Here is a 24368-nt window from a genome sequence, read left to right on the forward strand (position 1 = left end):
CTGGGGTTGATGGGAGCTGTATTTCATTGACATCTGGTTCCCCAACGGTTCCTCGCATTTCCGTTGAGGAGTTGCATCCATTGATCCACCCACTTTATACCACCAATAGCACGTGGTCCTCATAAGGTTCACTGCACCCCTGCCTATAGGACTTGGAAGTTAGTATAGTGGTACCTCAGTTTTCAAACAGCTTAGTTCTTGAACTACTTGGAACCCGAACGCTGCAAACCTGGAAATAGGTGTTCCGGTTTTCAAACTTTTTTTTTTGGAAGCCAAACACGCTCCGTTTTGAGTCCCTACGCTGTTCCGCTTCCTTTCTGAATGTGTTCAGTTTGTAAATTGACACCCCCCCCCGCTAATTGGAGACTTCCTCTTCCTTTCTGAGGGTTCCATTCTGTCAGCTGTTGAGTCCCAAGCACCCACGAAACACGGAGGTGATATCTGTAGCTTATATTTGGTGCTTTTGTTTTCCCCTTTTTCTTCTTTTGCATTTGTGCTTGTGTGGCTTTTTCATTTTCGTGACTGTGGCTTGTGACTTGTTTTTGTGACTGTGTGGAACCCGGTTCAGCTACTGATTGATTGATTGTGTGATTGCTTAAATGGATAAAAGCAGCAAAGGCAAGAAAACCATTAAGAGAACAACTGTAAGGTAAAGGGACCCCTGACCGTTAGGTCCAGTTGCGGACGACTCTGGGGTTGCAGCGCTCATCTCGTTTCACTGGCCGATGGAGCCAGCGTGCATGTGGCCAGCATGACTAAGCCGCTTCTGGCGAACCAGAGCAGTGCACGGAAATGCCATTTACCTTCCCGCCAGAGCGGTACCTATTTATCTACTCGCACTGCGTGCTTTCAAATTGCTAGGTTGGCAGGAGCTGGGACTGAGCAACAGGAGCTCACCCCGTCGCAGGGATTCGAACCGCCGAACTTCTGATCGGCAAGTCCTAGGCTCTGTGGTTTAACCCACAGCGCCACCCAGGTCCCCTAACAACTGTAGAGGTAGTAAAATTCATGTTAAATTTCTGTTTTAGGGGTTGTTTTTAAAAGTCTGGAACGGATTAATCCCTTTTGCATTACTTTCTATGGGAAAGTGCGTCGTGGTTTTGGAACAGACTTCCGGAACGGATTAAGTTTGAGAATCAATGTACCACTGTACCTGAAGAGCCATCTCTTCCCCCTCCTGGTAATTACTCCTCGCATTAATATCAACAATTAACAAGGCCCTTGTGAAATACAAGAAGAAAATTGCAACAGTGGAGGGAATGCTTCTGTTTATTATTTCCCAAAAAAATCAGACAATAAAAGACAAGGTTTTTTTAGTATCAAAATACTTGATATGGTTCCTCATTTTTTCTACACTGGCCGCTTTAAAAAAAAAAAAAAAGACCGCCACACCATGAACACTTTTTCCTCTCTCCTTCCCCTCCTTTTTTTTTACACAAAGGCAAAAATAAACCCCACACACCTTGATAAATCAAGTCTCCAAACAGCAAAGGGCCTTGTGGCGGCTGGTATCCAGTTTTTTTTTTTTGTTTTAAGACAGTACAGTAAGATCCTGCGGCTCAAGAAGGGGAGGGAACCAACCCCTTGCGTCCGGAAGAGCACTAGGATAGAGAGAGAGCTCCTCTCCTCATGCTCACACACCCATACACAGAAGCTACAAAAGCTTTTACTCAAAAAAGCACACAGCAAGCTAAGCCTAGCTGGGGAAGAGAGATTTCTTGGTTACAGGAGACTGGGGAGTAGCCTGCTCTTAGTAACCAGGTGTAAGAAGCTTGAAGGGGGAGAGAAGGCCAAGGCGCTCGAGGAAAAGAGTTAGGTGCATGTTTAGAGAGCGAAATGGATCATGAAACCTGATATATTTTGATATAGTTGTGTTCCCCAAACTAGAAATAGCTATAAAGCACAAGAGAGTGTGTTAAGACTGCACCATTTTGGCAAAACACACACACACACATACACGGACACCTCTGCCAGAAGCAAGGAAGTTCTAGGTACTTCCCCACCCCCATAAAAAAAAATTTTAAAGAGGGATTTCTTTGTACAGAGGCCACGTTTCCGTCCCCCTCAATAAATTTCATGAGGCTTTTTCATTTATCTGGCTCAGGCGGGACATTTGCAACCTTTCCACAGGCTGCAGACCTGTCCCATTCCAACCAAACCCTGCCCCCCCAAAAAAAAACCCAGCAAGAAAAAAATAAAAGCAGGTCAAGGAGGTGAAACCGCAAACCTCTAAAAGCCCACAAGCATGTGAACCATAGGAATTACACTCGATGTTCCTCGCAAGGGGCGTTTTTACTTCCCTGCTCCAAAAGAATTATCCTCTCCCCCCACGACTGCAAAGGAATGTACACCTCACACACACACACACACCCCGAATATTGTGTTGCGTGACGGGTTTTTGTTTCGTGATGCCGCTGGCAACTGCCCAGTCTGATGACCCCATAATCATTGGGGGGGGGGTGCAGAGGGACTGGAGAGAAGATATAGAGGGGAGGTGAATTGGCAGAGGCTTTTGGTTAAGTTGGCAACGAGAGCTGGAAGGTTAACCTTTGAACCTTCAAGGGTTAGAGGTCAACTTTTCTTTCGTTCTTTTTTTAAGACAAGAGCTGGGCCCAACAGGAAGCTGCCCGCTGGACTGGCTAAAAAAAGGCAGTGGGGTGGGTGGGGGAGCCAGGGTGAGGCCGGTGGGCGGGCGGGCGGGCAGGGTCTTTTACATGTCGTTCAGGTCAAGCAGAGTCTGGTCCAACATCCGTTGCGTGCAAAGGTGCTCTTCTTTGGTGCATTTCAGCTTATCTGGAAAGGAAGAGCAGAGATCGTGAGCGGCCGGGTCAGGAGGGAGCGCCTAGAGGGAGCTCGCACCCTCCCAGAAAGGTGCATCCCCCCCCCAGCAACGCAGTGCCCTTCACAGCAAACGCAGCCACGCAAAAGCTTTTGATTCTGTTTGCCCCCCAACCAAGCCGGAACGCTAGGTCTCCCCACCCCATCCACACTCATGCTTCCATTTTATGCTTTCGCCATCCACATGCAGAGGTGCTTGGTTGTCATCCAGCCGGGCCTGCGGATTTTCAGAGCTGTTGTGTGCCCCGTGCCGGAAAAAATGCAGCCAGTTTGACACACCCACCCCACCCAAACTTTGGCTTAAAGGTAAAGGGACTCCTGACCATTAGGTCCAGTCGTGACCAACTCTGAGGTTGCGGTGCTCATCTCGCTTTATTGGCCGAGGGAGCCGGCGTACATGTGGCCAGCATAAATAAGCCGCTTCTGGCGAACCAGAGCAGCACACGGAAACACCGTTTACCTTCCCGCCGGAGCGGTACCTATTTATCTACTTGCACTTTGACGTGCTTTCGAACTGCTAGGTTGGCAGGAGCAGGGACCGAGCAACGGAAGCTCACCCTGTCGCAGGGATTCAAACTGCCGACCTTCTGATCGGCAAGTCCTGCACTCTGTGGTTTAACCCTTAGCGCCACCCGCGGCTTAGCTGCTCGTTTTTGTGACCCCTTTTGATCCAGACTGAGTTAACAGCAGGGAGAACAGGGTATGCCAAAGCCTTGCTGCTTAAATGCTAGGAACGCAAGGAGTCCAACATCTTGTTCTCACAGCAGCCAATCAGATTCCTCCAGGAAGCCTGCAGAGGCTGGGCATGAAGGCAAGGGACCCCCCCTACCTCCCCACGACTGCTGCTTGTAAGAACAGCTCCGCTGGATCAGGCCAAAGGCATTTCTAGCCCATCACCCTCTTCTCACAGTGGCCGACCAGATGCGTCTTCCGGGAGGACCAGAAGCAGGACTCTAGTCTAGTTCAACCACATTTCCACCACCTGCAGTTCCAAGTAAACAGCATTCGGGGGCTTCCTGCCTCTGGCTGTGGTGGGACAGCGCAGGGACTGGAGGTGTAAACTGAACCTCGCTCACCCAGGGTGTAAGCAGGGTGGTGAGGCTATCTCCCAAATGAACATGCAGAGTATCGTCTTGTGTGCCAGCCCCTCCTGAGATTTACAGCACCAAACTTTCAAATGCATCTTGGTAGTGCTGCACCAAGGATGAGCAGCTCAGGGGTTTATTTATTTAAAGCCAAGATGCTCCCAAAATCGGATGGTGAACCCAGTGCTCCACCCTGCGGCTTTTTCCGTACCTGTGCAACTTTGGAATCCTGATCATAACGTGGGCTTTTTTTTTACTTGACGGGAAAATGAGTATTCAACTCACACATAGAGACAGACATATGAAATTCCAACCAAGCTCAAGCAATTGCCTCGTTTGTCATGCCTTGGGCTGCAAAGCTAAAAAAGACCTTTTGGAAACAAGACGCAGCCATGGACGACATGCAGAGGCGACACTGCGGAGCCTCGTGACTTTTTGAAAGCTCCCCCGTGCCCATTTCAAGGAGGAACGTGAATGCTTCCCTAGATACCGCCCCGCCCGCAAGGAAGCCACGACCCCTTTTGCGTAGGGGCAGCGGGATCGAGACGCCGGCAAGCAGAGTGAGTGGCAATGGCGGGCGCGGCATCTCGAAAAACCGAACAACGGGCAGAAGGCAGACCTATCGCCACAGTGCAACCTGTACATGAAAGTGTGCAATTCTGAGATGAGTCAAGTTTAGTTCTGCTCTTCTGGCAGTTTTGGAAGGAGAGTGGGCAGCTGCCGTGCATTCCCAAGCTTCAGAACGGTGGGTTGGGAAGAGCCAAAAGAATAAATAAAGTAGGCGATTGCCTTTTGAGGCTGGCTGCTTGAGTCCCGAGATGGCAGAGGCAGGTGTTCCGTTTGACCACGCATCAAAGGGTTCCCCCTGAACGGTGGAACAGGGTCCCAATCGCTTCCGGCGCGGTTACACCATTCTGGTCACTGTTCCCGTAGCGACAGGGTGCCCCCTTCTGTCCAGGCGTCGCTCCAGAGGTTGATACCTACCCAATCTCCTCCGTGGAACAAAACGTACGTACATACACACACACACACACCTTTTTAAAAAAAATACCTGCCAGACAGCAACATTTATCCAACAAAATAAACAGCACAGGCAGGGAAAGTACACGCCAGGCACGAAACCAAGTGGGCCAGTGGTTTTATTGGTACAAGAAAATGATAACTTTTTGGAAATAACCAAGTCAGCCAATCCATGCAAGAGGGGTCTAAAAGGGAGCAGGGAGAGAAGGAGGAAAGAACGTCGAGCTACAGAAGACCCGCGTCATAGAAAGGGGCGTCAACAGAAGTAGCTACAGGAGCATTGCCTGGTGGGGAGGGAAATCTAGAGCCGCCCCACGCCAAGAAAACGCCCCACTGCTATGCTAGTCTTCTACAGCAGGGCTAGGGAAGCTGTGGGCCTCCAGGTGATGTGGAGCACCCCCAATTCACACCAGCTTCAATCAACGATCTGGGATGTCTTGGGAGCGAGAAGCTTGGAGTCCCAGAGGGCTGCAGATTCCCCAGCCTGCATCTACAGGAAGAAGCTACTACTCTCAACCTTGGGTTCCCGCATGTGGCTGGACTACAAGGCCCATCAACCTCCGCCATGGGCTAAGCTGGCTGTGGATGATGGGTTTTGTAGTCCAAGCTTTGGGGACACCCAAGGCTGATGAACACTCCACCAGGCCTGTGCTAGCAACCTACTGCGCCAAGAAAGGAGGCGGTGAGTAATACCCAGCTTTTGTAGAAAAACAAAAGCTTAGAAAAATAAGTACATTAGGAAGGCTAAGCATCAAGTGCTCCAATTAAACTGCAATAAGTGTCCTAAGTCAGCCAGTCTTTAAAAAGAAAAAAAGGAGGGGAGGGGAAGAGTGTGCGCTCCGGTTTCAAGTCTGCGTCCGGCAGGCTCCCCCCCCCAGCGCCTCGCCAAATAAAGCTGGCTTTAAACAGGATCAGAGGAGAGACCCCCTTCTCAGTCACACAGATCATGCAGGGTTAACTTCAGCTCATTAGCCAGCAGCCGGTTTTTCTCAAGCTGGCTGTATAGACGCTCTGTGCAGAGGCAAGAGGAAGGAGGAGGAAGAGGAGGAGATTAGGAGAAGGAAAAACAAAATGAGAGAGGGAGAGAGAGAAGAGAAAGAGAAGAGGACAAAAAAAAGAAAAAGGAAGGTTAGTTGAGTACCAAAAGATGGGGCACGTCCCCCGCCTCAGTTAATGCCATGCCAACCCAGATGGTTTCAAGCAAAATTAAAAAAAGGGGGTCAGGGAGAGGTTTGCCAGAACAACGCTGGCTGAGGGTGGGGGGAGAGAAATAAATTAAGAAGAGGCTTCATGTTTTAGAACAGCCTAAGAAATGAGAGTGGGATCGGCTCCCAGGATCATAATTTAGTCAGTGCATGCTGCAAAGGAGCAGGAACGGCTCCCCATCGCACACTACTTTAAGGGGGAAAAAAGGAAGTTTCCTGCTTCTGTTTTAAAGAGAGGTGCCTATGGTGCGTGGTCCCATCTCGGAGCAATGTTGGTGCACGTGGGGGTATCGGGCTCAGCAGAAGGGCGGTGAGAGAGGAAGACTGCTGGCAAAGCAATCACAGGCCAAGGGGGAATGAGCGCAAGACATACCGCAGCACGGCAGATACGGCGCTGCCTTTCAGAGCCGGACCAGAACTCCACCTAGCTCAGTATTGCGTACACAGAAGGGGGGGGGAATTGGTGGCCGCCTAGAAGTTGCTGGACTCCCCCCAGCCCCCAGCCAGAATAGCCAATGGTCAGGGATGATGAGAGTTGTAGTTCAACCATGTTCTTGCTCTCCCAGCATGGCCAATGGATGACGGCAAACAACATCCGACGGGCTGCAGACATGTCCTTGTCTGCAAGCAGTAGTGACAGGTCTCCACAAAGGCATCTCTCAGCCCCGCTGCCTCTTTTACCTTGGGATTAAACCAGTTACCTTCTGCATGCAAGCTGCGTCACTCAGCTACGGCCCTGCTCCCAAAGGATAGGCAAAGATGGGTTCTCGGCTGCAGCCACGACCTCCTCCCTTGCACCGACTTACGAGGACCACACGGCAACCTATCCTGTGCCAGCGGCAGGGGGAAGCCATATGGAAGGATGCTTTTTCTACCTGTAGCGGGCAGAATGCCCTCCAAACAGGTAAACAGACTAGCTGAGCACAGCTCCAACTTTATGCAGATCCCGGCTGTGCATGGAAAGGGGCTTTTGTGTGGGTTGAAGCCACAACACCTGCAGCAAGAGCACAGAAACCCTAGAAGTTGGAGATCCCACAATGGTACCCGCCCCCAGTGCTCAGCAAGGCACCCTGCCCCTCGCTACTTATTTTTTTAAAAAATAAATGTGTGTGTGTGGGTCTTTGTTTACCAGTTTTATTTGTTTTGGGTGTCGAGTGCTTTGCATGCTCAGAGGGGTCAGCATTCTGAGCCCTGTCCGTTTTTCATTCTGTGAAATGGGTTGTTTTGTTGTTCCTACATTTCCAAATGTGCCCTCTGGTCCAAAAAGGTCGTGGACCACCTGCCCTAGAGAGTCACTGGTAGTTTTTGGAGGCTTCTGGATTCCAGCTGTTGCAAACAGCGGGTTGGGAAGAGGGTTTCTTGTGCTCAAATCTTGCTTTCAGGCACCTGGTCGGCCCCTATCAGAACAGGATACTGGACTAGAGGAGTCTCTGGCCTGATCCAGCGGGGCTCTTATGTTCCTTGGAGGCTGCCTCACACTGGGCGGGTGCACCACCTGCCCACCTAGCCCAGAACTCTGGCTGGCAGCAGCTCCCCCATGTTCTCAGGCACAGAGATCGTTGACAAGGACGTGCCAGAGAATTAAACCTGCAATGCTTCCTGTGCAAGAAGCCAGAGCCGCTGAGACTCAGCCAGAGCCGCTGCCCTGAGCTCCAGCCATTTGGGGGCCACCCACTCCCTTTCCATATGCAAGCTCCGTGGCCAGGAAGAGGGGGAAACAGCTGGGCGGCCTGAGATAACACCTCTGAAGATGCGATCTGGCAAGCTGAGCGGCATCATGACCAAGCAGCTTTTGGGTATGCTAAACAGCCCCACGCAAATGAAACCCTTAAAAAAAAAAGCACCCACAGGAGGAAGGCCTGATGTCCCCATCTCATAGCTGTCAACTTTCAGATTTGAAAATAAGGGACCAGCAGCCTCACCTGTCCCAGGGACAGTCTACGGGATATCTAACAATCCGGGATAGCAGCGGGAAACGGCGCTGGAATAAGGGAATTTCCCACAAAAAAAGGGACGGTTGACAGCTATGCCCCATCTTCCCCTTGGGCCAGATCCCTTGATGCTGCCCGCCTCGTTCAAAATGCACCAGACTCCCAATCCCCTGGATGCTCCTAGATGCAGAGGGGCAGGTGGGGTTGGGGTTCAGAAAGGACAGGATGGCGGTTGTCCAATCCTGGCATCCAATAAAACATGGGCATGTCTTAAGGTGGGCAGGGGTTGTGGAAGAGGTGGAGCAAGTGAAACTGAGCCAGAAGAGCAGTGTGCTTCTGATGAGCAGCCAGCCCTTTCCAGAGACGCGGGGGATCGAACCTGGGACCTTCAGCATGCAAAGCAGGGGCTCTGGCACAGAGCTGCATCCTTTCCCCAGAGGCACACCTGCTGCAGCACAAACATGGGTTTGTCGCAGCATTTAGCAGCTGCGGTCCTGATGAGAATGTCATGACAACATTACTTGGAGATAGTTGCGCCTTGTTGGATCGGACCAGAGGGGCATCTTATATAGCAGTCCCATTAGGGGGGGGGGACAGCAGCCTGTCTGCCCCGGGTCTCCAGGAAGCCTGCAAGCCAGGCACTGGGTCTCCCCTGGCAACTGGGAGTCAGAGGTATGCAGCCTCTGAACACGCAGACCCAATACAGACAAAATGAAAGAGTCTCTGGCCTGATCCAGCGGGGCTCTTATGTTCCTTGGAGGCTGCCTCACACTGGGCGGGTGCACCACCTGCCCATCTAGCCCAGAACTCTGGCTGGCAGCAGCTCCCCCATGTTCTCAGGCACAGAGATCGTTAACAAGGACGTGCCAGGGAATTAAACCTGCAATGCTTCCTGTGCACTTGGGGGGAACAGCAGCTTGTCTGCCCTGGGTCTCCAGGGAGCCTGCAAGCCAGGCACTGGGTCTCCCCTGGCAACTGGGAGTCAGAGGTATGCAGCCTCTGAACACGCAGACCCAATACAAACAAAATGAAAGGACTTCCCTGCACAATAGTTACAACCCTGGAATTCGCTCCCACAAGAAGGGGTGATGGCCAGCATCTCGGATGCGTTGAAAAGGGGATTAGGCAAATTCATGGGGGGATAAGGCTACTTGTGGGCTTCCCAGAGCAATGCTGAGAAAACAGGATGCTGGCCTACATGCGCCCTTGGCCTGATCCAGCAGAGCTGTACTTATGTTCATGTACTGGTTGCACTGCCTGGAAGTTTTTATTCTTTTTAATGGTTTTAAAAGTATTTGGCCACTGCAAGAACAGGATCCTGGACTATGTGGGCCTTTAGACTGACCCAGAGAGGTTTCCCCAATGTGCATTTAAGAAAAGGTGAATTGTGTAGTAAGACGCCACCGACATCACATTCTCGCAGCGGCGAATTACCAGTTTTGCTTTGCACTGTGTGAAACATTTCCTATTGCGGGGACCCACACTGACTGCTCAGCTTATGAAGCGGGGAGAGAGAAAAGGGCTTAAACCATTTGGCTTGCAGTTTTACGATCCTTTCATCCCCGCCCAAGATCGTTTCCTCCCCAACTCCCCAAATATAAAATGGTGTCGAGGGTGTCGCTGTGTGGACAATGCCAAGCCTCATGCAGCGGTTCTCGTGTGAGTGTGTGTCACACCCTTTGCAAAATGTGTTTAGCGAACCCAGAGTAACCATTCACAGTGCAGCAGCCACAGGACTTTTTTTGTTTCGTGGAAAGGTGGTGCAGAAATCAGACCCGGCCCAGCGTCTAGCGCATCATGTCTATATTACATTCTGCCGACGGTTACACAAATCTGTTTCGTAAAAGCCAGCAGTGTGACAAGTCGCTACAGCAGCACGGTCTCCAGGAGCACACAAACACACACACACACCCCAGAAGTGTCACCCTGCTTGCTTGCAAGCCAGCCAGGCTCCAATTAGCTCTGCGGCCAAGAATCCCGGACCCCGCCCCTGGCTCCCCCGCCCCCGGCTCCCCCACGCCCGGGCAGAGTCCGGCACGTCAGGCGTCACAAAGACTGCTTTGTTTTCCAGACCAAGGGTGCAGCGGAGTGGCCCAGCTGGGGAGGGGGAGAGGCAGCAGTCCGACAGCTCGTGAGGTCACGCACATCCCAGCGTAGGGAAGAGGCTTGTTCCCACGGATGCCCCAAGGTGCCAGTGTAGGATGAGGCGACGTCGCAGGGGGGGAAAGATCAGCTGACAGGAGCAAACGGAGGGAGAGGAAACGAGACCAAAAAAGAAATCCGGAAGGGAAAAAAAGAGAAGAAGCTGCGGGAAGAAGCCACTAAGTGGAGCTTTGGAATCACAGATTTTATCTGCAGGCGAGAGAGAAAGGAAGGAAAGAAGGCCGTTGCAACATGGTGCATGGAAAGAGAGTAAGAGAGAGGGCACGGCACACTTGAGGAACGCATTCCGTGGTTAGGGGAAAGGAAAGGACAGGGAGCAGCGTCCCGTCAAATCCGCAAACCAAGCCCACGCACACACAAGAGGCCCAAAAGCAGACGGTTATATCAAACCAAACTTTTGTTTTTTAAAAAGGGAAGTAAGATGCAAGTGGTTCGCCCTGCAAACACACGCCCAGCCGTTGCCAAGCAACTTCTGGTTAATACGCGCCACGCCTCTGACCTGATACAGCCCCCTGAACACCCCCCCCCACCCAGGATGCAAAGAGGTATCAGGAAGATGGAAGTGGGAAGGGCAAAGGCTCATGCTGTCAGTGAAGCAAGGTAGCCACACACAAATGCTCCTTGCAACCCCTCCCCAACCCAATGCAAAAAATGGGGGGCGTGCGGGTATTTTTTTTGGGGGGGTGTTAATTCATCCACCAAAGCCTCAATATTTTTTATTTATTAAATCAAGCTCTGTCCCTCCTTTCCTCCCAAAGGGGACCAGGGTGTGGAACCCTTCTTCCGGGGCAGCCAGCTGTAGTTACCTGGAAAGAGGAATTGAAAGGCCTTGCCCTTCACGGGGGCAGGAAACAGGGTCCACCCTGATTCGACCAAAAGGCAGATCGAGGGAGGGGGAGGGAGAGGGGTGGAGTGGTTCACTTTGGTAGGGCTTAATGTTCTCCAGTCCAATTTATAGGAAGGCAGATACAACAAAACCCCAATGAGAAGGGAGACTGCCTTTGTGCAGTCTATCCTTGCATGCGCTTTTCCACTGTGGTTTCTATCAAGGGGCTGGAAAGACCTAATATATCCTATTACACAGTCCATCCCTGGCCACTTTTCTGAGTTTCCCTTTGCTCCAGGGCTCCAATGTTAGCTGCAGAGAAAGTGGCGAAGTTTGTAAATATGGATATCTGTTTCAGATCACTTCAATATATATATATATATATATAGATGAAAACCTCTAGCATTAAAACCTGTGTTTTTCTGTCACATCAACATGCATTTTTAAAGGCTATTGTCCATTGTTATAAAATTGCTATTAATCGTTTAAAGGGTCTGTCGATTGCAAATAAAAGTGAGGGTTCGAACGAGCAGCTCAGTAGCAGCTGGTGAACCTGTGGCCTTCCAGATTTGGTGGATTCCTAACTCCTCACTGACCCTGACGATGGGAGCTGGATTCCAAAATTATCTGAGTCACCATGCTGGCTAGACACACTGTGCCAAAAACACACACAGGAGTTGCTGCTTTCACCATGGGAGGCGAGTTATCCTTGCTGTAGTTAAGCAAATTTGCAAATCATGCACACTGCCTTATACGAAGTCAGCTGGCTGGACTGTCTAATTTGGCATAGCCTGTTGCAACTCTAGGGCCAGGCGTGGGGAAGCTTGTGGCGCTACAGATGCCGGCTGGTCCCCCAACTCCACATCAGCCCCAAAAAGCATGGCCAGTGGCGAGGGATGATGGGAGCTGTCATTCAGCAACTCCTGGAGAGCCAGGGTCCCTGGCCTCCTGTCTTGCACACATGTCCCAGACAATCAGGGACCACATAATAATAAATGCACTTACAGAGGCGTGAAGCGAGGAGTGGGGAAGCTGTAGGGCCACGTCAGATGTTGGCCGGACTCGCAACACCCGCCAGCCCGGGCCAGCATGCACAGTGGTCGGCGGTGGCAGGAGTCGCGAGTCCAGCGACATCTGAACAGCCTAACCCAACCGCTGGAGCAGCATTAGTACCGCGCTTGCCACAGCACACAAGGCACGCTGAAGCGGAGGCGAACACAATAGCCCCCACCCCGCGCACCCGACAGGCCCAAGCGCCGGTATTTACATGGAAGTCATGTCATTGAGGGCGTGGTCCAGTTCCTCGCTAATGGCTTTGTACTTCAGTTTCTGGGCATACAGCTCGTCTATTTAAAGAAAAGGGGGGTGAGGAGAAGTGAGGGAAGGCAGGTCGTCCAGGCCGTCAGGAGGAGGAAGAGGAAGAGGAGCCAGTGATGGATTTACAGAGGGAAGGAGGAAAGAGTGAGGTCAGATATACACATAGCAGAGGATGGATCCCCAACGGCGGCCAAGGCGAACGGACAAACCGATCACAGAGAAACCTCTGACAGCTATGGGCCTGTTCCTGCACTAGGAAAACCTAGCCGGAGTAGCTCATGCACAGGTTACTGCAAGACTGGATTACTGCGATGTGCTATACAGTCGTATCTTGGGAGCTGAACGGAATCCGTTCGGGAAGTCCGCTTGACTTCCAAAACGTTCGGAAACCAAAGTGTGGCTTCTGATTGGCTGCAGGAAGTTCCTGCAGCCAATCGGAAGCCCCGCCGGACGTCCGGCTTCCAAAAGAACGTTCGAAAAACAGAACAGTCACTTTGGTGTTTCAATTTGTTTGGGAGCCAAGGCGTTTGAGATCCAAGGTATGAGTGTCTCTCTCTCTCTCTCTCTCTCTCTGTGTGTGTGTGTATAGTGCTTGATCCAGAAGCTGCAGTTAGTGCAAAATCTTTCAGCAAGACTGCTGATGGGAAGCCTTGCTAGCCTATAATACCTGCTGTGCTCAGAGATCCGCACTGGGGGCCAATTTGCTACTGGGCCAAGTTCAAGGTGTTACTATTTAACAGCTTGGGATCTGTGAAAACACCTTTGCCCCCCACACCCAATGCATGTCCACCACTTTGATCTGCGGAATTAGCACTGTTACAGGTGCCAACGAATACCTGTTCCGCATCTGTCAGAAATTGGTATTTTAACGTGGCAGCCCCTACACTTTGGATCTCCCTGCCAATTGATATCAGGCAGGCGCCTACAGTCTACTCTTTTCGGTGCTTGCTAAAAACAATGGTAAGACCTAGATGTAAGAAGCAAGAAATATATATATTTTAAATAAAACAAAAGAACACAATAGTAGGAGATGCATCTTTTGAAGATGGTGGCTTTCTTTGCGGGGAGAAGGCACCAATTAAGGGTTATTAATATGAGCTGCTTCTTCATTTAGAAGTGTCACCAGACTGAAAGTGAGAGAAAGCGAAAACGCTAGCGGCATTACGGTAAATGCAACGGTATAATATATAATAAAGGAAGAATAAGCGGAGAAAGTGATCTAAATGGATGTATAATAATATGCAGGAATGGGGGGAATATTAAAGGAACCAGGGAAGGGGGGGAAAGGGAAGTCGCTGAATGTTTTTATTAAAAGAAAGATATTAACGGTGGAAATGTGTATTTGAAAGTGAATGTGATTTTGGAAATGGTAATAATGAAAATTATTAAAAAAAATATTGAAAAAGCCTTTATGTCAGGAATGGGGAAGCTGTGGGTAAGGTCCTATTTGACAAACTTCCTCAGAAAGTTTGAAACGCTTCCCTGCAAAAGCGTTTCAAGGCCCTGACTGCTGTTTTCAGGGCTGTTTGCAGCCTGCAGCTCTGTTGCAGGGCTGTTTTTCTCTCCAGAGAAGTTACTCTATTCCAAGAAGATAACAGGGTCCAGAGTTATGGGCAGCCTGTCATCAGCTGCTTAGACTGAGTATCCTTCAGCACAACAGTAACAATTTTGTGCTGTGTGGGTTTGTTGTTGTAAATAAAATTATTATTATTATTATTATTATTATTATTATTATTATTATTAATGCCCCACCCATCCAGGTTTCCCCAGCCACTCATATTTTGCAAGGGGAGAAGTGATGCCACAGAAGAGGGGCCACAGCAGAATGCGCCCTGGTTGCCCCATTTTGGGGTCACTGCCCTATGGCATTATGTAGGGTGTAGTGCCATGAGTTGAGATTCCCCAGAAATTGAGCTCTGCCAGAGACGGCTTGCTAATCTTAAGTGAGCAGTCAATAAATACTGGGGAAGTATCACTTATTGAGCTTTTAAGAAAGAACCGACACTGAAACATCCAGTCAACTGCTAGAGTTTCCTGAGTCGCTATTTGGCGTTTCCCGAAAGTTGACTCTTATGGCCTATGGGTCACGCCACAAACTACTGCAATTGCGTCTTGACTTGGGCTTAGAGTGCCAGCTGCATTTCAGTTTCTTTACATCGGGGCCATGAGTTCACAAACAGCTCGACGAACAAAGAAGTGAAAGCATTTTTAAAAAAAAATAGTAAGAGGGGAAAAACACTCTATGATACAGTACTGGATTTAGGGTGGAGCTGCTTCACTGAACAGGATGCAGAGTTGAGAAGGGTGCAAAATAATATTTTTTTAAAAATGGAAAATTTGAAAATAATGTATGGGGCAAGGTGCCAAATTCTGTCCTCACTCGGGGTACCATATTACCAAAGTCCGCCCCTCTGACGATAGGCAAGAACGACAAGGCAAAGCAATACACCTGAGCCATATCTTGCAATTCAGATTTCAAATCTGGGCAGAGGAGTGATTTTACAGACTTTTTGTGAAATGGAACGGGAAAAGAAATGGATACTCTTGGAATTCCGCTGGGGATACAGGCTTGGCTTGCTAAATTATCCCGAGTTAATGGAAGGAACACTTTCCGTCCTTGAAAACACACACCCTGGGACACACACCCCCCCATATCCTTCAGGAAGTCCCTCACATCTTCCATAGAGGCTTGGGGGAAGTCACAGAGGGCTGCAGAGGGGACAGGGGCTAGTCAAGTTCCCTTCCAGTTAACATCCTCAGCTCTTGGGCATTGTCGGCCAATTGGTGTCAAAAGGGGATAGAACTTTTTTTATGTATGCTACAACAGCAGCAAGAATACTTATCGCGAAATATTGGAAGACACAAGATCTACCCACGCTGGAAGAATGGCAGATGAAAGTGATGGACTATATGACATTGGCTGAGATGACAGGCAGAATCCGTGACCAACGAAAGGAGACGGTGGAAGAAGAATGGAGAAAATTTAAAAGCTACCTTAAGGACTATTATAAACTTAATGAATGTTAAAGTGTTGTGGTTTTCAGAGACAAAGGGATACAGTGATATAAGGCCAGAAAATAGAGAAGACTAAGATGACAGAGGTTGGAAGTAACAATTGGGAGTTGCTAAAAATTATGGACATTGGGATGCAGAAAGGGGGGGGAGGGGAAGTCCAAGAAAAGAGGTTTATGAAAATATGGTATGAAACTATACGTGTATGTTTGTCTTTTTAAGTGTTTGTTTGTTATTTAAAAACTTTGTAAAACCAATAAAAATTTTATATAAAAAAAAAACATCCTCAGCTTTTATTTTGTTTTTAAGTTGTGCTTGGGTTGTTTATACAGTGATCCCCTGCTAAATTTGCCCGTTTGCCCTCTGATGAAGAAATGAACAGTCCATAATTTTAATAGTAGGTTTATTGTAGCTGTGAGTGACAGAATAACAACAGGAAAAACCCCAGAAACCCGGAAGACAAAAATTAACTTAAAAGTTACCCTAAATTAACTTTATTCTGTTATTCTGTCTCTCACAGCTACAATAAACCTACCATTTAAAATTAGGGACTGGTCATTTCTTCGTCAGAGGGCAAACGGGCAAATTTCACAGGGGATCAAATACTTCCCCCCCCCTCACTGTATATACTTACAAGCTGCCCAGAAAACTTTGTTTCAGGACAGCACATGAAACATCATTGTAAAATTAAAAGAAACCTAAACACACTCATTTGCATTCGAATCATAAATTCCACATTTGGGAGTTTAAAACACATAAGAACCTATTCTTTTTTTTATAAAAAAAAAAAAGATGTTTCAAATGTTAAGAAAGAGTTGGAAAAGTGGACCACCCTCTGCCAGCCAGATCCAGAACTGGCCTACTGCCCGTGGGCCATGTTTGGCAGGGAGGTGGAGTCACCCAACCGGTCAATCACCTTCAGTCATGTCTTAGAATCAGGAGCGCACAAAAGCACATCCTGGACTCCCTTCCTTTCTAGCAAAGCAAGGGCTACAAAGGAAGAATCCGGCATCCCTTTCCCTGCCGAAAGCGGGGCTTGCAGCAGGATTCGGAAGCAACCTGGGGAAAAAAGCTTGCATTTGCCACCGCTTTTGAAATGCAGATCCTGTTTCCACAGGAACAACTGCAAATGCATTTGACATCTGGTGTGCAGGACTGGGGGGGGGGGTGGCGGAGAGAAATGGCCTCGCAGGTCAAAATAGGGCCCCCGCAGGTTTAGTTTCACCCATGGAGGTTTTTCACCTGCATGCTTTTCCCTGACCAACACCCACTGGGTTTTTTTGAGAGCATAATTGAAATAAAGGAGGGCTCTTTGTTTCTCCCCAAGGTCTAAAGGATGACGCCCCTGGGCAGGAAAGAGCTCTTGGAAACACGGCCGCACCTGTTCCCTCCTAGCAGATTAAACAGTGAGAGTGGGCAGGTGAACACCCTATGGTTCTCCAGAGCTGCAGAGATGGGGCCGGGCCTGTGGCGAACAAACATAGTTCCACTTCCCTTATCAGCAGCCACCGGCACAGAGCCCAGTTAACTTTCGCCTGATCTTTTAACAGTGATTCAGCTACAGGTAATTCCAGGAGACATTTCAGACACAGCTGGTTTTCTGTGAGGGCTTCCAAGGAGTGGAATGGAGGGGGGGGCAACCCTCACCCCACCCCCCAATAAATGCTGTCCAAAGTGCATTGCTTCTAGGTTGGCGGTAGTGGACAACTCCTCCACCAGGGAGGGGAAGGCTAGACAAGGCCCCAGGGGCTTCTAGTTGCTAACCTCTACTGCAGGCATAGGCAAACTCCGGCCCTCCAGATGTTTGGGACTACAATTCCCATCATCCTTAGCTAACAGGACCAGTGGTCAGGGATGATGGGAATTGCAGTCCCAAACATCTGGAGTTTGCCTATGCCTGCTCTACTGCAAGGAGGGCCGCCTAGGTGTTACTTAAGCCGCAGCTCAGCCGCAATCCCTCAAACTGTAAAATCAAGGCAATTCAGAAAGGACTGCTTTTCAAGATAGGAAGTGAGCGATGCATAACTGCCTGACATCCTGGGAGCTTTGCCTTAGGAGACACAGGCCTGTTGCGGAGGAAACCTTTAAATCTCAGCTGGCTTTGGCCCTTTCAGCACAGAGGGTTCGGTCATCTGGTTTGTGAAATGACCCCTGTATTTATTTATTTGTTTGAAAGGTGGTGGTCAATATATAGCATCACCTCTCTTTAAAATCAGAGAGTTTCCTATGGCATTTGCACAAACTGGAGCACAGAAACGCAGGAAAGTTGCCTTACATTGCCAGACCCTTGGGTCCATCTTGCTCAGAGCTGTCTACACGGGCTGGCAGCAGCAGCAGCAGCTCTCCAGGATTTCAGACAGGACTCTCCCCCAGCCCTACCATCTGCATGCAATGCAGAAGCTCTACTACTGAGCTATGGCCTAGAATTAGGACGACTTGCACAGAAAGTGGCTATGAGGGTTTGTATTTGCTTGCTGAAATATGGGCCTTTGGTGTTAACCACGAGAAGGGACCTAGGATGTGGTCAGCACAACTCTCGCGCACAAAAACCGATTTTTAAGCAGCCATTCCCTTTCCGAGCGACAAGCTCAAGGGCAGAGGAGGTGGGAGAGAGAGGAAAGGGCGCCAGGAATGTGATTAGGATTCCCAAGGTTAATCTCAGGAAGAAGTCGTGATTCTTTTTTATGCACAATGCTATTTATCTATCACCTTTCCTCCAAGGAGCTCCAGATGATGTGAAAGCTTCTCCGCCTCCTGCCCCCTTTTATCGTCACAACAACCTTGCAGGGTCGGCCGGGCCAAAAGAGGCAGCAGCTAGCCCAAAGTCACTGCAAGGAACTTTGCTGTTGAGTGGCAATCTGAACCCAGGTCTCCCATGCCCTAGTCCCAACTCTAACTGGCTTTAACACATTCTAAAGCATCTTACCAAACTGGTAAGATAGTGACCCACGTCAATGGTTGATGGGACCATGCAGGAGGTGAGTAGAGCCCTGGGGGGCCAAAAGGGGCCCAAGGTGGAAAAGGGAATTACAAGGTATAATGCAAAAAAATTAATTAGGGACCAAGGGCCTCAGCAATAAAGAGCCCGGGGGCATGTACAGAGTGCAACTCCCTTTGCCAATGAAGAACCTCTGCACTAAAATTCTTACTTTTTTAATATATATTTTATGATTCCTAGTAATGGCGATGGATGATTACTAAGTGATGATTATATACTGATGTTCCTTGACTTCCTTTCATTTACATTCCTAAGGATTTGGAGTCACAGTCGATGGCAATTTTAGAAGCTGGCAAAGGGGGTCAACGAGTCCGTAAGTTTGGAAAAGCCTCGTCTCAAGCTAGGTGCAAAATGCACCAGGAAAGAGACACTTAAGGTCAATTTCATGCATCTACCTTGGAGTGGGGAACAAGGCTTCAAAAACAATGAAGTTGCCAGAATGGAAAAATGGGGGGGGGCAGAGGGGGAACGGTAAATGATGGCTTAAGGTTGCTTGGACTACATCTCCCATCATCCAACCACTGGGACAATGCCAGCTGGGGCTGATGGGAGTTGTAGTCCGACATCATATTGGGGACCCGAGGTTGGAGAATGCTGGGCTTAGGCTCCCTCCGGCCTTCAAGAAGCAGAGACCACTGGAGGGCAAACAAAACAAAAAGCAGGGTCGAATGGGGTCTTTAAATCCCCCTAGCCTCACCCCAAGCAGTTTTCAAAGTCCACACTGCACTGCAGACAGACAGACAGGCCACATAGTCTACTGACACACAACGTATTCTGTTTCTAGGGCTCCTAGACACAGGACCAGAATAATCAGGTACAAAACACCAGACCTGACGTCAAGGTAAAAGAGAGAGAAATAAAGGCAGAGGGTTGCTAACCCTGCTGCTGATACGATGTCACTGTCCTACAACTCCCAACATCCCCTTGACCAGCACCAGCAGGGGCTGATGGGAGTTAAGAATCTGCAACAACCAGTCACCAGGGTAGCGAAATAAAATCACGGCAAGCTATGTGCCGTTATCAAGGAAGAAGCTCCCGTTTAGCTGGATTCTCCCTATCCAACTGCACCACCTACCTTCCAAGTCATCAATGGTCTTCTCCAGCTTGGCTACTGACCGCTCAGCAAACTCGGCACGGGTCTCAGCCTGGGAAAGGGAGAAAGAGTTGCGGTCAGTCAAGAAATGGGAGGTCTGATCTATTCGATCTCCCACCTCCGTTGGTCTGTCCCCTGGCAGGGGGGAGCGGGGTTTACATTACAAGCAGGGCTGCCTATTGATTATGTCCAAACTCTTCCCAATGTGCCATGCCTCCGGGGATACTAGTCAAGTCTATTACAAGGGCAGACAGTGTGGTGTTGTTGGGACTACAATTCCCATCAGCCCCGGCCAGCAAGGCTGATGCCAAGGATGATGGGAGTTGTAGTTCAGCAACATCTTGCCCCATGTTGCCAAGGAGCGGCCCAAGGAAGGACAGCCACCCACCTTGATCCTTCACACAAGGCATAGCTCACCTCCTTGAGTTTGTCGGTCAAGATCTTGATCTCCTCTTCATATTTATCCTCTTTTTGAGAGTACTGCGGGGAGAGAAGACACAACTCAGGGTCCAGACATAGCAAGGCGACTCACTACCAGCACCCCACTGCAAAGGCAAGATCCCACTCTCAACAGTTTTCTTTAAGTTTAATGGAAAACTTAAAGAAACAGACCTTCCCCTGCCATAGAGAGGGCGAAGGCAGAATGGAAACGACAGCCAACGTGGTGCAGTTGTTATAAGAGTGTTGCGTTCATTCTGGGAGAGAAACCAGGTCTTCAATCCCAGCTTGGCCACTAAGCTTACTGGGAGAGCTTGGGTCAGTCTCTGGCTCTCAGCCTGCCCTACCCCACAAGGTTGTTGTGAGGATAAGTAGGGGTAAGGATAAGAAGATGCCTCCAGCTCTTAGACGGAGGGGAGGAGAGCAGTCCTGAGACAGGGTTTTTATTCTACTTCCACTCCCAAGGGCTTCCAGGGACCCACATCTTGCATTTATCGTTAGCCAAGACATGCCTAGATATAATACTAATGCCGAAAGGGTTGTGTTCTTTAAAGCAGAGGTTTTTAACCAAGTCTATTTCTCTTTACGCATGAAACTGCTTTGTTAAATATTAACAAGTATATTTTACAGGAAGCGATTCGTTCGTTCCATTTATAAGAGGTGAGGCTAGAAAAAGCAAGTTGTGCCAGGGCTAAGTGAAAAATTTGTGCGCCCTTCCAGACACTGCTACACTACAATTCCCATCAGGCAGAGGTCCTTCTCGGTAGTGGCACCCACACTGTGGAACGCCCTCCCATCAGATGTGAAGGAAATAAGCAGCTATCTTATCTTTAAAAGACAACTGAAGGCAGCCCTGCTTAGGGAAGTTTTTAATATTTAATGCTGTACTGTTTTTAACATTTGATTGGGAGCCACCCAGAGTGGCTGGGGAAACTTGGCCAGATGGGCGGGGTATAAATAAATTTATTATTATTATTATTATTATTATTATTATTATTATTATTATTTTGATTGATTGAATTTATACACACCGCTCTATACCCGGAGGTCTAAGGGCAGTTCACATAAAAAGATCACAGTATATACATACAGTGGTGCCTCGCAAGACGAATGCCTCGCAAGACGGAAAACTCGCTACACGAAAGAGTTTTCCGTTTTGGAGGTGCTTCGCAAAACGAATTTCCTATGGGCTTGCTTCGCAAGACGACAATGTCTTGCGAGTTCCTGCGGGTTTTTCCCCCTCCCCCCTTTTTCTAAGCCGCTAAGCCGCTTATCAGCTGATCCGATCAGCAGAAAAGCCGCTAAAAGCCGCTAATAGCGCTAATCCGTCAATGGGCTTGCTTCGCAAGACGAAAAAAACGCTAGACGAAGAGAATCACAGAACGGATTCTTTTCGTCTTGCGAGGCACCACTGTAAAATAATAATACACCCCCCCTCCCCAAAAGAAGAGCCACAGGCCTTGATTCCAGAACACAGGGAGTTGCCTTATAGCCAGAACTCTTGCCCCCACCAACCCAGTATCATCTCTACTGAACTGGCAGCAGCTCCCTAGGGTCACCACCCCACCGCCACCTGATCCTTTAACTGGAGGAGCCAAGGATCGAACCCAAGACCCTTCCTGCAAGCAACGCCTTCCACTGATCTGACCCTTCTTTGCCTCCTGGCCCCCGAAGGAGCTGCTCTGCACATCCTGCCCTAGGCTTGGGCAGACGGGTTACTCGGACAAGCCTTTCTCAGGAGGAGCCCCCAGAGACATTTTAATGGGGTGCCTGCTTGCCTTTTGTTCCAGCAGCAAGCATGCAACAGGAATATTGCCAACCACGACTTCCTGCCGCCGTTTGTGAGTGTTTTAGTTTTAGTTTTGTTTTTTCAGGGCTTCAAGCCATTTTAATTTTAAAGTTGTGTCTTTGTACAAAGTTATTTTAAACACCACCATGGAAAAGTGACCGTTGCAGGGACCTTATCCCTGTAGGAGGGACCTTGAGACACTTGATGCAGCTTTGTTTATCTAATATTATTCCAGCAGGAGAGCCGATCACTGCTCTTGAGTCAGAAAAGGAGAGACTCTGCCCTGTTGGATACCTACGTGGCTACAGATGACCATCTGGGTACCCCACAGATCGCTGCCCAGTTTGAACCACCAGCTCTCCCTACGAAGTAAATACAGTGGTACCTCAGGTTACATCCGCTTCAGGTTACAGACTCCGCTAACCCAGAAATAGCGCTTCAGGTTAAGAACTTTGCTTCAGGATGAGAACAGAAATTGTGCTCCGGCGGCAGCAGGAGGTCCCATTAGCTAAAGTGGTGCTTCAGGTTAAGAACAGTTTCAGGTTAAGTACAGACCTCCAGAACGAATTAAGTACTTAACCCGAGGTACCACTGTGTATTATTCCTCACAAGAGATAGCTGGTGTTACTAGCGAATTCAGGAGACTTTGAACTGTAAATGGGCTTATCTTTAAAAGTAAAGAATTGCCATAAAGTGAGTGTTTTAGTTTTTAACTGGCCCCTGCTGGATTAGGCCAATGGCTCATGTACAAGCCCAGATGGTGATCTGTCAGGGATGCTTCAGGTGTGATTGCAGGGGGTTTGACTTAGATGACCCTTGGGGTCCCCCCTTTTCATTCTACGATTCTATATGGGGCCTCTTGACGTCTTCATTGTATACTTTCCAGGTTTCGACTGAGTAAACACGGAAGGATTATTAGGGGGTGGGTGGGAGGCAAAGGCTATTCCTCCGGCCACAGTGGGGAGGAGAATAGCCAGCCCTACCTTCTCAGCCTGAGCCTCAAGGGACTTGAGGTTGTTGGTGACATTCTTCAGCTCCTCTTCCAGCTCCGAACATTTGCTGCAGTGCGTTTGCCGAGGAGGGCGGGGAAGGGAGTAAGAGAGGAAGCCAGAGAGAGAGAGAGAGAGAGAGAGAGAAATAATGGATGGGAAAGGGAGAAAAAGGAGGACAGGAGAGAAAGAGAAGAGAGTGAATCCATGGGTCGAAGAGATTTCAGGAAAGGGGCCTACAGTGGCTCCCCGTCCACGGGAGACAAAAGGTTTTGAGGACCCAGGCACCGGCCAAACACAACACCTTGCAGGCTCTGTAAATCGGGTCATGTAGGAATTCTGTGTGTGTGTGTGTATTATAGGCTTGAAGTCTGGCGGCTGCACTTTGTACCGTCTGAACTGCTCCTGTGTTTTGTTTGCAACATCCGTGCCAGTTTCCAGTTCATATTTGGGCACATTTTAATGGGTTGTCTCTGACCAATACAGTCATACCTCAGGTTCAAGACGCTTCAGGTTGCGCATTTTTGGGTTACGGATGCGCCGAAACCCGGAAGTACCGGAACGGGTTACTTCCGGGGCGCTCGCGCATGAGAGCGCCAAATCACAACCCACGCATGCACAGACACGGCGCTGCGGGTTGCGAACGTGCCTCCCGCATGGATCATGTTCACAACCTGAGCGTCCACTGTAAAGCCTTTTTTTTTAAAAAAAGAGTGGCCAGTCATTGGGACTACAATACTTATCGTCCATGATGTCCAGAAGTCATTGACTGATGATTTGTTAATTATTCTACAACTCTGACATTCTATTGTTGTTATTTTTTGTTTGTCAGCCACTTTGTGACTCGTGTGAGTGAAAATTGGCACAGAAACATAACAAATTATTGAATGGAATGAACTGGCACTATAACACCCATTGTCCACAACCCCCGGGGCCACCTAAGGCCCTTTTCCATGCTCTCACCCCCCCCCCACAGGAGGTCCAGAGGGCGGCAACACAAGAACAGGGACTTTTCAGTGGTGGCTCCCTGTTTGCCGAATGCTCGACTGGCACCATCAACTGAACAGCTTTGGGCACCTTCCAAAATGTTTGTTTTCTACCAGGCCTTTGGCTTTTAACTATCTGTGGATTCCTTGAGCATGTGGGGTACAGTGGTACCTCAGGTTACAGACGCTTCAGGTTACAGACTCCACTAACCTAGAAACAGTACCTCAGGTTAAGAACTTTGCTTCAGGATGAGAACAGAAATCGCACAGCAGCGGCAGCAGGAGGCCCCATTAGCTAAAGTGGTACCTCAGGTTAAAAACCGACCTCCAGAACGAATTAAGTTCTTAACCCGAAGTACCACTGGATTTTAAATCTTGCCTTTAAAAAAGACCCACCATGAATATGTTTTAGATTTTTCTACAGATGGTTTTATGCTGGTTTTCATGCGTTCATTCTAAGATACTTTGAGTTACTTTTTCTTTTTTTAAGCAACTAATAAGTTCCGTAAAAGATTATTACTGACTAATAAGTTCAGTAAATAAAACGTCAGGAGCATTAGCACAACGGGGATTTTTGCATACACACACACACACACAAGCACGACTACACAGCCCGCAAGCTGCAGCGAAAAGCTGCCTGGTATAGGCTCTGGGTCCAGGGTGGAAACCTTGCCTGGA

At 49.0% G+C, this 24368-nt stretch overlaps 1 protein-coding gene and 1 long non-coding RNA gene across 17 annotated transcripts in view; both read right to left on the reverse strand.

Annotated features, from left to right (window-relative positions):
* Positions 1-1251: 1251 nt before the first annotated feature.
* TPM3 (tropomyosin 3) overlaps positions 1252-24368 on the reverse strand; it is a gene marked incomplete at its 3' end in the record, with an annotated part of 73914 nt that continues 50797 nt past the window's right edge. For 2 of the 16 annotated variants that reach the window (XM_082202476.1, XM_082202475.1), the window contains 6 exons: positions 22699-22774; positions 19906-19968; positions 19471-19540; positions 12336-12414; positions 4713-5954; positions 1252-2793 (listed from right to left, as the gene is read on the reverse strand). In XM_082202476.1, coding sequence (XP_082058602.1) covers positions 5933-5954; positions 12336-12414; positions 19471-19540; positions 19906-19968; positions 22699-22774 — 310 coding nt within the window. Of the gene's footprint in view, positions 2794-4712; positions 5955-9865; positions 10432-12331; positions 12415-19470; positions 19541-19905; positions 19969-22698; positions 22775-24368 lie in introns of those variants that run through there. The other 14 variants (XM_082202477.1, XM_082202483.1, XM_082202481.1 and 11 more) reach the window with 8 other exon arrangements.
* LOC309520716 lies at positions 19975-22690 on the reverse strand. Its single transcript, XR_014214332.1, has 3 exons — positions 22029-22690; positions 21357-21998; positions 19975-21024 (listed from the first exon to the last, which is right to left on the reverse strand). It is a non-coding gene; the product is annotated as an uncharacterized lncRNA (long non-coding RNA).

Source organism: Podarcis vaucheri, assembly GCF_965113315.1.
Source record: "Podarcis vaucheri genome assembly, chromosome: 16".
NCBI lineage: Eukaryota > Metazoa > Chordata > Lepidosauria > Squamata > Lacertidae > Podarcis > Podarcis vaucheri.